Consider the following 12,971-nt stretch of genomic DNA (forward strand, 5'->3'; position numbering starts at 1 on the left):
GTACTGAATATACACACAGCGTACACCAGGGAGTACAGTATGAGTGAAAGAGAGCGCTGTGGGTGGACTCAGTTTCTCATAGTGTTTTCTCATTCAGAAAGAAATGCCCTGATAGGAATCTATAAGCTATTACAGATTTCACCCAGTTCAAAAAAATTAGTTTCAGACTTCATAAAGGTTTTCTCCAAACAAGTAAATCCTGCCACATCCTGAAAAGTGCTTGGGAGGAAGACCAGGGAATGCAGATTGATGATGACGTGTGGGAGAGCCTTAGCAGAATCTAATCATGTTCTGTTAATGCTCGGCACCAGTTAATTCAATCAAAAGCAAAACACAGGCTCCATTGTTCTAAATCTAAACTGCATACATCTTTCCCACTATCTCCTCTTTATGTGGTCGCTGCAAATCTGCTGAGGGCTCTCTGTCCCACTTATTTTGGACATGTCCGAAACTGTATCCCTTTTGGTGTGAGATATTCGACTGTTTTTCTGGATTGTATGGCTGTAGGGCTGGGTACCGAATTGAGTACTTTTATAAGTACCGACCAAATTCTGTTAAAAGTACCAGGTTCCAATTCATGTACATCAAAAGGTACCATGTTTAGGTACCTAAATGCATCTTTGTGACTGTGAGGGACTGGAAGAGTAGGTGATTTTCCATGCTGGACATGAACACAGCATTGCAAGGTTATATATTGAAGAATAAATATGTTAAATTGAAAAGAGTTTAGATTTTGTTATTAGGCAAACTGATATTTATTACTACATAACCACACAAAAGTACCAAAATTTGGTACTGTTGAGTACCAATCCTGATTGCAAGGTACTGGGAATTAGTACGGTAGCGTTTCAAATGTGAAAGGTACCCATCCCTATATGGCTGTGAGTTCAAACCATATCCTGAAATAGCATTATTGGGGTGCTCCCTATCTTTATGTTATCAAAGTCTCTCTGTGCAGTGCACTATGAAAGTATGAAAATTGCAAAGAAAGTGATATTAAATCTTTGGAAGTCTGACACTGTGCCCCAGTTCAGGGCCTGGTTCACTGTCCTCACATCTCTACTACACATGAAGGAAATGCTGTAATGCTTGATCGGCAATCTTAGAATTTTTTTTTAGTATTTGGCAGACTTTAATTGATCATCTTCCTCAGTTTATCTGACTTGGACATTAATTCACTGTTATGCTTACCGCTAAACTTTTTTAAAACACTTTCTCAAAAGAAATACTGAACTAGTGATGCAATTTAGCATATGGTCATAAAAGTCTTGTATGTTTTGTTTTGTTTTTATTTTCTTTTTTCCCTCTGAGTTTTTTCTATATATGCTGTCAAAGCCTTTGAATACATTAATAGAAACAGGATTTAAAAAAAGAAAAAGAAAGGAAGGAAGGAAGAAATGCCCTGTAAGAATTTCTTTGTTTAAAACTTCTGTTTGGTTTTTCTCTTTCACACTTAGCTGACACTCAGATCGACCCGACACATACACTACCTAAAGCAGTCGGTCAAAGTTAGCATATAAACAGGATTTATGTGCTCAACTGGCAAAAAGTGGGATACTGAGTGTGTGGGATGTATGTGGAAGAGTTTGTACAGAGTGGCTATCAACATGCTCTGTAAACCCCCTTAGCTTGATGGAGTGCTTCTGGGCTCATTGTGTTGATTTTATAAACTTGTTTGGTCTGCTGTCTCTGCTCTTTCACGCCTAGCTTCACTCCTTGCAGAAGCTGAAGCAGCAGCAGGCATCACTTCTTACTGGAAAAGCTCTGACAGCCAACTTTAGCCTGCATGCTCAGCTGAACCAGAAACACGACTCCAAATAAAATCTTAAGTTGCTCTATTACTTCTGGATGTGTTCGGGGGGAAAAGCTGTTTCTGCTGATGTTTCCGAAACCTTTAGTGTGAAGGGCTAGAGGCAATCGCTGCTTGTTTAACCGTTGTAGCCCTGACACACCGTGGCATGTCATGACTGACTGTGTGTATTTATGTTGTTTATGTGCCTGTTAGCAAATGTCCTGCTCTCACATGAAACAGTCTCAGAGGAAGATGATCTTACTGTTTGGATCTTGTCTTTGCTAACTCAATGCGGATGATGCCAGAAAGGTTTGTTTGATCAGCACTGAGTAAATATTTTGGAGTCTTGGCTCACTTGATGCTCAGATTTTATCAACAGTGATTTGTTTGCTTCATCTCTCTGTCGTTTATCACAATTCTGCCAAAGCAGACTGAGTGTATTTAGCTGAAAACTGGTCATAACCTGTTAAAAAACACAGAGTTTCATTCCAAAATCTGAGACATCTCCTAATGAAGGTCATCTTTTACACCTGCAGTGTGCCATACAGGCAGTCACTGGTCAGCGGTGCAGAGCTTTATAAGAAAGTGAAACAGCTCGGAGGTTGTTTATCATCAAACAGGCAGCCACTCTCAGTCATTGTAAACTCACTCTGATTCTTCAGCCTGGAGCTGAAATACGGAGAAGCGAGCCGCGGTGTCGAGAGGCTGCAGCTCCGAGGCAAAGTCCTACAACAGCTGCCTCCCTCGATCACTGTTTTTATGTTTTTATGTCCTAAGTGTGTGTGTCTGTGTGTGTCTGTGTGTGTGTGTGTACTGAATGTACTGTTTTTGCACACTCAGCTCCAGACACCAGATGGTTGTGTGTGCTTGAGATACGTTGAGTGCCAGTCTGACCTCTGGCTGATGTTTATTTACTCTTGAGCTGCTTTTTGCTCATTTTAGCTGTTGACCCTTTTTTTTTATTTATAGACGTGTGTATGTTTCCATTATGTGTAGTTTTTACAAATTACATGCGGTCAAAGGAGTGGTACATTAGGGTTGCAAAGTGATAACTCTGGTCTTTTAAATAGGGATGTCAGTTTAATGGGTTAATTAGATAAACCACTAATTAATGTGTTATATAAATAATGCTATAAACATTGGCTGCCAGCCATTTTCAGCGCATCTTAAACGGGCTTTCAAGACCCAAATAAAATTGTTTTCTAAGACTCTAAATACCAAAACTACCTGAACTAAAACAGACAAAACATACTTTTTTTATTGTGTTCGTCTCGGGCACTCCCTCCTTTGATCCTCTCCATTATCTCTGTTGTCTTTTCTCCCGATCGCGCTGCTCTTTCTCTCTGAACTACCATAACACATCCTCAGTTGGAGCGTGAGCTGCCTGAACTTTTCTGACTTGCAGCGTCTCGCTATGGCTCTGTCATCTCACATCTTCTCCTCATGTCCATGCTGAGCTCTCATCCAAAGAGCACACCGCTCTCAACCACAGTAGTTTACGAGCAATGATTTTGATTGACAAGCTCCTCCAGACCCCGCCTCCTCTTACTAAAAAACATAATTGACACGTATGGATGCACCAAACAGTTGCGCAATGTAAATGGCAGCAAACACAGACATTTATTATGTATAAATATCTCTTCTTCATGTATTCATTTAATTAGTCATACACTACAATTTTCTAATGTCCTACAATTCAAATTCTTTATTTGGGGACCTTAAGCAGATATGAGATTAAAATTAGATTAATTAGATTAATTAATTACAAATCCTGTAATTAATTAGATAATTTTTTTTAATCACCTGACAGCAAAACATGCCAATCAATACCTGTATTTCTTGCTGTTTTTAAGTGGCTGTTGGTTATTACAGAGATTATTTTAAGCGAAACTTCCTGAGACTTTCCATGGGAAGTTGAGCTTGGAAAATTTGGAAATATTCTGAATTCCTGCATCAAAACTGACTTAATTTTATTTAATTCTCAGGTAGTGCTTTCAGTGATCTTGTGCTGTGGGCATCATGTACTGTGCATGAAGGGAGCCTGGCTTCAGTTGCCCTGGAGACAACAAAGTGCTGCTAAGTGGTCAAGGAGTAGCAGAGATATTAAAGTGAACTTGCAAACTTGCATTAAATCTGGTTGGTCAGCCAAAATGATACATTATATTTACCCTAGCTATGTTTAATTTTCTTGTTATACATTTCTGATACTTTTTGTAATGATTGATGTAGCCTTTATCACAAATTAGCTGAAATGGTAAAGAAATGTGTAGCATATTAAGTTTATATACTCCTGAGGCTTGAATCTACTTAATTCAGATTTTTTTCCAGTCAATCAGTTGATAATCTTCTCTTATTTATCGTGTCCCCTTAAAAAGTTTCTCAGACATTTTTTTTTATCAGTCATTCAATATTTGACAGCTATTCAGTTTCCTATTGCAGTCCACAAATTGAGCTTTTAGTACATCTGTTTTCGAGCCAGAGTAACGGTTCATTAATATAGATACCTGTTTAGTACAAACCTGCTATTGAAATGTAGTGTCCCAGTTTAATTTTATATAAGTGCTCCTTGCTTATCTGCATATCTGTGGCTAATAAACAGTGAAAGGACATTTTCCTTGACCTTTAACCCTCTTTTGTAAAGCTGTAGTTTCAATCTGTATTTCTTCTCAGTATGTACAACTGAGCAATTTTCATAGAAATGCTGTTCACAGCTGCTCGCAGCAGGAAACTAAAGCTGAAATGTTTTCAGGAACATGTGACTCACCTCACAAAGATAACCTCTTAAACACCTTGCACTGTAAAACTGTAATAATGTTTCCCTTGTGTGCAATTACAGATCTCATCATGGTGCTGCAGAACAATGCAAGAGGTGGCATGTTTATACACAGCAGAACCCACACACACGCACCTAGACATGCATGTACACACAGTGCTGTTCTGACTCCTCACATCACCGCTTTCATCCCTCATTCTGCCTCTGTTAGTGCCTCTGAGGGAGGATCAGAGGCAGAACAACACCAGTATATAAGAGCCTAGTGGCTCCATGGTTGGACTAGCATGGTCTCTGATGTGTTTAACGTTTTAAGAGGATTTTCTGTGTTACGCTTTTTCTCTTTACACACATCTGGAAGGTCGAGTTACATTTGGAGCAAGGTTGATTCACAGGGACGACTTTAATCTTTAAACCTTTTTGAAACCTGCTTCTACCACAAGTCTCTGGATGAAGTCATTAGAAATTCAGTCTGTGAGGCTGAAAGAAGGAGTATTTTACAGTGAAGACTTTGAGCTTCTGTACATGCATTACCCATGATCCTCTGCAGCTCTGAACCGCCCTCCTTTGTTTGTGTTTTCCAGGAGGTCAGAAACATGCACAACGAGCAGCTGATGGGCATCAGGAGAGAGGAGGAGATGGAGATGTCAGACGACGACATGGAGGACATGCCAGACAGCAAAGACTCAGAGGACTCAGGTATTCATGTGATGCTTTTATTCACAGATCAGCACTTCTGTTAGTGTGAAAGGACGATGTGCTGATCAAAGTCTAATCTGACAGTAATCATCCGTAAACCATCAAACAACCATCTGACAACTCAGCATGAATAAGAAACACATGCTTAAACATCAACATGTCAACAACATACACTCACCGGCCACTTTAATAGGTACACCTTGCTAGGGGGTTGGACCCCCTTTTGCCTTCAGAACTGCCTCAATCCTTGGTGGCATAGATTCAACAAGGTCCTGGAAACATTCCTCAGAGAGTTTGGTCCATATCGACATGATAGCATCACACAGTTGCTGCAGATTTGTCGGCTGAACATGTATGATGAGAATCTCCCGTTCCACCACATCCCAAAGGTGCTCTGTTGTATTGAGATCTGGGGACTGTGGAGGACATTTGAGTACAGGGAACTCATTGTCATGTTGAAGAAACCAGTCTGAGATGATTCCAGCTTTATGACATGGAGCGTTATCCTGCTGGAAGTAGCCATCAGAAGATGGGTACACTGTGCTCATAAAGGGATGGACATGGTCAGCAACAATACTCAGGTAGTGTTGGAGCCACTAATACAGAATACAATATAAGTTCATAATTTTTGAATATTTTTCATGTTTTTTACATTTCATATTGAAATATAGTATTATTGTAGCATTTCTCTGTTTGTGCGTGCGTGTGTTGCTCTTTAAGCCACGGCCTCCGTAAAGTGTCAACCAATGTCGAAATGGTCTGTTGTGTCTGAGGAGGAGTTAAGTTATAGTAAAAATATGTTCGAGCAGGATGAGGAGCAACGTTTTTCTGACACTGTGAAGATGTCAATTTTTGTTTAAGAAGGATAGCAGACACATCATTTTTGTAACCCTCAGCTTTATGTCAGTTTTTTGAAGAATAAAAAGTGTTCACCTTTTTTGGAAACCTTGAAACGGTGTCACTTTCGTCTTTGGATCAAGAACATCTGAGTCAGAAGTAATAAGTCCTGCTACGAAGTGGCAAGGGAGCTTTTATTTGAATTAAGCTGGCCACTACAGGTAGGATGTGGACTTTAAACCATGCTCAGTTGGTACTAAGGGGCCCAAAGTGAGCCAAGAAAATATCCCCCACACCATTACACCACCAGCAGCAGCCTGAACCGCTGATACAAGGCAGGATGGATCCATGCTTTCATGTTGTTGACGTCAAATTCTGACCCTACCATCTGAATGTGGAGCAGAAATCCAGACTCATCAGACCAGGCAACATTTTTCCAATCTTCTATTGTCCAGTTTTGGTGTTGCTGTGTGAATTGTAGCTTCAGTTTCCTGTTCTTAGCTGACAGGAGGGTCACCCGGTGTGGTCTTCTGCTGCTGTAGCCCATCTGCCTCAAGGTTGGACGTGTTGTGCGTTCAGAGATGCTCTTCTGCAGACCTCAGTTGTAACCAGTGGTTATTTGTTGCCTTTCTATCAGCTCCAACCAGTCGAGCCAGTCTAGTCTCCTCTGACCTCTGGCATCAACAAGGCACTTTGGCCCACAGAACTGCCGCTCACTGGATATTTTCTCTTTCTGGGACCATTCTCTGTAAACCCTAGAGATGGTTGTTGTTTAAAATCCCAGTAGCTCATCAGTTTCTGAATACTCACACCAGCCTGTCTGGCACCAACAACCACCTTCCTTTCTTCTCCATTCTGATGCTCGGTTTGACCTGCAGCAGATCGTCTTGACCATGTCTACATGTCTAAATGCATTGAGTTGCTGCCATGTGATTGGCTGATTAGAAATTTGCATTAACGAGCAGTTGGACAGGTGTACCTTATAAAGTGGCCGGTGAGTGTACATGCTCCACTGAGTCGATAAGGAACACAACCACCATATGACATCAAGCGAATGTACACTCCACTCATTAAGTGTGTGTGTACATGTGTATGTATGAGCCCAGCCTGACCATCTGCCTGATTTCCACTCCTGGTACATCTGAAGTGCCATAATCTGGAGTTTTCCCCTTAAGAAGCATTTTTATTTGCTGGAGCAACAAAATCTAACTGCTGCTGCTAATCTCTCTGCCCCCATTACAATCACCCTGAAGTCTAAAGTAGTCACCAGGGCGTTATAAAGCAGCTATGACCACCTCATGTTCAGTTGTTAGCTCTCCCTGTGTTTGTGTGTTTTCCTCCTTTTTTAATCACTATGATCTCTGCCGCTTGCTGATATGACACTTTATCTAATCAACATGCAAATATATGCAAATTCTGTTGTCAGACCAACCCACTCCTATGTGGCAACCTCGCTATTTAGCTGTCAGCAATTAGCAGTGCTGTCAAAGACCTGTCATTCCACTCCATACTGTAGGGCCAACCAAGGTGGCAGGTGTTAATGAAACACATCATGGTATTAGTGTTAACAGACCGACTGTCACACTCAGAGCGTTTTTTCACACCGACTCTTCCTCTGGTGTTATGACTGCAGCCTGTTAAAGAGGTGAATCGATGCCCAACGTCTGACTCGTGGACAGAATTGAGAGTAAAACTGCCCTTGTGTATGACTGTGTGCCTGTAGGAGTGTGTTAGTATCTGTGTGTGTGTGCAGGCTCGAGGATATCTGGGGGTCGATAGCTCTACCTGTGATGTAACAGAGGGAGATTGCTCAGATTCTGGCCAAATGGTTGACATCTCCTCTCACTGAGCTGATGAGGCTCTCGGATCAATATTCCTCTCACCTCAAACTTCCATTTCGCTGGCAGTGAAGTGCACACAAGCAACACACACGCCACAGAAGTTCATTAACACAGCCAGCCGTCCTCCGTGATGGACTGCACGCAGCACTCACACATGAACTGACACTGAACACTCACAGACTCACGCAGGATGGGGCTTATCTTCCTCGTCCAGTCAGTGTATTAAACTTTCTCCTAAGAGCTTCCTCTCAGGCCCACAGGAGCAGAGCAGAGCTGATAACACTGGACGTGTCTGCAGCTGAGCGGCTCTCGTACAGTAATAACTCCCTCTGTCTCCTCTCTGAGCTCGATGGGTCGGGTCAGATGTCCAGAACAGAAACACTCCAGGATTATCACAGCTTCCACTCTCTCAATCTGTTATTATACTTAAGTTCCCTGATTATCCGGCTCAGGCTGAACATCCAAATCAGGTTTTAGATCATTATCATTGCACCCAACACCTCTCTGTGGGAAGTAGCTGTGTTTGTGTTTGGCCTCATAAAAAACTAACCAACAGATCTTGATGAAACTTTCAGGAAATGTTCAAAATGGGATAAGGAAGAAGTGATTAAATTTTGGAGGTGATCTGGATCACCGTCTGGATCCAGGATTCTTTTAAATGTTTCTTTATCATTGTGAGATTGGGCCGTTTTCCCCATATGTGTATATAACTCCATGATAAATGGTCAGATTGCTTTGCAAAACAATACAAGATGTGGTCACCATAATTTCTGACAGATGTAAAAGTACGATCCAGATCCTGCCAATATTCAGGATACTAAGATCTGGAATATGAAATATGTACTGGGTCATTATAATTTTCAACACTGTCAGGTAACAAATTATCGTACGAACCTGCAACTAACAGCAAATTGTAGCAGACAGTCTGCTGAAAGGGAGTATAACATTAAAGTAGGACTAAAGTGTTGGTGGCAATCACAATATGCTTGGTGGAGGTCTGCGCTCTCTGAGTGCTTTTCTAGTTAAACTCAGTTTTTTGTCAGACACATTACATTATACAATCACCTGCCATCTTATTGGTATACAAAGAGACTGTGAGGAGTTTGAAAGTGATCAGGAAAAAGTTTCTCTTCTAGAAATATGCCCGGTTGTAATCCACACTTTAAAATTAGATTATCATCACCAATATTAAAGGTTTCAGGTTATTCCAAAATGCTACTTCTTAGCTTCCCAAGCGGGTCGCACAGGACCAGATTGATTTACAGCACGTCTAGGTCTCTATGACAACACCACACCAGCTGATGAAGTGTTGTAGTGAGAACAGAGATCTGTGTTTTTCTCTGCTGAAAACAATTTCTGTGATTAAATTTGTAGTGATAGTGGACACAGAAGCCTAACTGTCAGACAGAAAAAGGACAGAAGAGCAGAAGAAAGATAAACACGAGAGTGATACAGCCTGAGCTAAAGGCTAACACAGGGGCTAAACTGTTTGTGATAACAATCATTCCAACCCACATGCAGCAGTTATTCTGTAGTGGTCTGTTCAAACTTGAGAGTCTGTCAATGAACTTACAGTGTTTATTTGTCGTCATGTTAGCCTACAGAAACGTCAGAGCACTGGGCTAATGATAGTGCTACATATAGTCAGCTACTTCAAAGTTTGCTTGATGTCACATTTCAAACCGTATTGCTACATAACTGTACTGATAAATACCTTGCCTCGGCGCGTTGTATCTAAAAAGTTGACTTGAACAAAAAAAAGATGTTTCAGTTCGATCTGCATTTAATTCCAAAACAAACACATGCCTCGCAAAAAGCAATAAACGACAGTGTGCAAAGACTCCAGGCCACAAGGTGGCGAGGGAGTGCAGTTAAAATAGTTTCTCCTCATAGCATCTTTAAATGTGCAATATTTAGATGCACATGTAAATTAGGTCTTATAATTCAGTCTGAACAAGTTTTAAAAGACAAAAATAAGCAAGAACATTTCCTTGAAACTCAAAAGTCTGTCACACTGTGAAAGTGACGTCCTGCACAATAATGAGGCCAGTGATGAGGTGTAAATTGAACAGTGCTGCAGTGTTTTACATACCAATCATGGTATTACTTCTTTCTTTGTTCACTTTGTTAAAACCTGCAGGTGTTTCTCAAGTAGAAGCCTTAAAGGAGGAGAACGACTCCCTGCGCTGTCAGCTGGACGCCTACAGGAACGAGGTGGAGCTGCTCAAACAGGAGCAAGGCAAGAACCAGCCAATGAGGAGCGAGGAGGACAACACACACTCCCAGCAGCTCAGCTTCCTGCAGCAGGCTCTGCAGGGCATGCAGAAGGTATTTTACACCAGCACACACAGAGGCGTACAGTCGCTCTTTTCCTCTCCGACAGCCAACAAAAAGTTTAATCTCTTTTCGTTCCTGTTCTGTTCTGCTCCAGGTTTTCTCTGAGAACAAGGTCGTTCAGGTTAACCCATTCAATTTTCCACTTAGTCTATCTTTTATTCATGATCCAGCGCTCTCAAACAGAGCGGTGTGGGAACAAGTAGTGGAGTACAGCTGTCTGAAACAGCTGTTGGTTCTGAAGAGCTGCAAAAGGATAACGTTTTCAGGTTTGCTTTGTTGAAGGACAGCTGAGTCACTGCAGAGAAAGGTGTCCTTTGGTATTTCATCGTTCTGCACATTGGATCAACCTCAGAGTTATTGAAACCTCTTCAGACAGAAATTAACTGGAAGTGATATTAAAGCAGTGAATATTCCTGCCTGTAGAGATCCTTTTCATTAATCCTCTGTTAACTGAAACTTCCTCAGCAGGAAGGAAATCTTTTCATCTGTGTTCGCAGAAACTTCAGACGACAATTATGAGATAAATACCATGAAGCTATCAGAGGTTTTGTCTTCTCTTGTCATCTTAATGAGTGTTTCCTCTTTATTCAATTTGTCGTTTTGAGTGTTTACTAGCAAAGCGGTTGTCATATCACCCCTTCAGGGTCTGGATAATAGAAATATGTCAGACAGAAAATAACAGCCCAAACTTTTACTCTTTGAAAAATGTGTTTTGGAAACATAATTCACATCGGTGTCTAATTGCTGTCTTGTATTGAGCTGAAGTGCTAATTACCATTGTAGGGACTGCGTTCAGATTACTAATGGAACAAATGCCTGATTGTCTCTTTGCTCTCAGCTTCCACTAAAAACAACTTTAATCATCACAGAGAGTTCAGCGTAGCTTCAATGACTTTCTGTTCTCCCTTTTTTTTCTGTGCAGCAACTTTTAAAAATGAGAGGAGAGATGAAACAGCGAGAAGCAGAGCTGGAGAAAAGTTTGGAGGACAAACAGCAGCTGGAGAAGCAAGTCCAGACGCTGAAGGACGGACTCCAGAATCTGCAAAACACACAAGACATGCAGGTTAGTGTGACAGGAAACAGACACGTGTCAACTCTGAATGAAGTTTCCAAAGTTTATTTTCATAAGAAAGTTCATTCCGGAGTTACGCTCTTTGTTTGTGTGTACACGACCATCTAATTTACATTTTAATAAGAAAGAAATGATTTCAAGCTGAGCTCCAACGTATGAAAGATATTAAAGGAGGAAGCCATCAGTAAACAAAATGAAAGAATGTGAAAGCTAAGAAAAATGTAATTAGGTATTTTAAACAGATCTTACACTTATATCTATTCTCACAAGATATTTTTGGTCAATCTTTAAAGTAAAAACTCTGCAGGGAGGAGCTCACCATGGTGAGGACAATTTCTAACTTCAGTCAGTGTCCTTCTTTCTCATTCTCCTCACTGAAGCATGATTCTTTCTCTTCTTCTTTTGTAATTTACTCATTCAGCTCAAGCCCTCTTCAGAAAGTTCACAGGGTACTTTTAGGCTGAAATAGCTTGTGGTTGCTTTTTTCAGCCTTTGTAAGCGTTGAGTAATGAATCTCATAACAAACGTGCTCCTCTAACTATAATTTGAAGGACTTTTTTTATCTCCTGTGAGAAGAAAATGTCCCTTTTTTCTGTGGTTTCCGCCAAAGTTAGCTCATGAAAACCCTCAAAGACTGATCCTAGTACCTCTATATAGCTTTGCTTTATTAAACTCCAAACATCTGAATATATAAAGCTAAATTTGTACAAAAGAATCCATCAGTCTGTTGATAAAAGCCGCTTTGATTAATAGTTTATTATCCCAGATATTTCTAGTTGCACTTTTGCAGCTCAGTCTTTTGAAATGTGATGTCCTGAAGAGTTTTTATCAGCTTGTGAAAAAGTCTAAAAATCCAACTGAGGCCTTTTCTAAAAGCAAAAATTGACCTTCCACACAAAGAGGGATAGAAATAAATTTATTTTGAGTGCCAGTTACTGCTGCCACAGGGAGGCGTGAGACAAGGAGATAACAGCTCACAGCCCGAAGGCCGCCTGTTGTTTAAATTTTCCACAGCACATATTCACATGGAGTGATACTATAATTTGTGAGGAGAAAGCAGGGTGGGATATATTCAAAGCTGTTAACACAGACTTTACAGCTCTGTCTACAGGAGCCATCAAGATGAGAAGTATGAAAATCACAGGTTAAAAACGCTCATATCATATCAGCAGAGTGTTTGCAGACAAGCACAGAAAATAATAAATCATTCTGCTCATGTCTGTTGAGCATCTAAAGTTTTTATTTATCTATTTATTTAACCTTTATTTAAGGTAGCAGAAACAAGATGCTTTTTTGCTGCAAATGAAAAACAGGACTTATCCCTGAAGTAAAAGCCCAGTCCCAGCCTTAACTTCTTTACAAGCTGTTCAATATGAAGCTTTAACGACAGAAAATCATCAATCACAAACCCAAGGTATTTTTACAAAGATACATACTCAATTACATGACCCTGAGCTGTAACAATAGATGGACGTTTCTGTGACTTCTGCTTGAAGTTTGTGAAAGTCATCAGCTTTGTTTTTTCAGAATTCAAAACCAACTTTAGGTCCCTCAGATTTTCCTGCACAATGTCAAAGGCCTCCTGCAGCTTGTTTCTGTGTGGAAGCTGAGCAATAGATAACA

The 12,971-nt window shown here is 40.7% G+C and overlaps 1 protein-coding gene across 2 annotated transcripts in view; it reads left to right on the plus strand.

The window, feature by feature from the left end:
- The window catches only part of LOC141793225 (ecto-NOX disulfide-thiol exchanger 2-like), a 131,402-nt gene that overhangs the window by 102,327 nt on the left and 16,104 nt on the right, over positions 1–12,971 (plus strand). For both annotated transcript variants that reach the window (XM_074673733.1, XM_074673734.1), the window contains exons 9-11: positions 5,147–5,261; positions 10,080–10,267; positions 11,199–11,339. In XM_074673733.1, coding sequence (XP_074529834.1) covers positions 5,147–5,261; positions 10,080–10,267; positions 11,199–11,339 — 444 coding nt within the window. The remainder of the gene's footprint in view (positions 1–5,146; positions 5,262–10,079; positions 10,268–11,198; positions 11,340–12,971) is intronic.

This window comes from Halichoeres trimaculatus, unplaced genomic scaffold (assembly GCF_033239565.1).
Source record: "Halichoeres trimaculatus isolate MK-OKI-2021-1 unplaced genomic scaffold, fHalTri1.1 fHalTri1_scaffold_7, whole genome shotgun sequence".
NCBI lineage: Eukaryota > Metazoa > Chordata > Actinopteri > Labriformes > Labridae > Halichoeres > Halichoeres trimaculatus.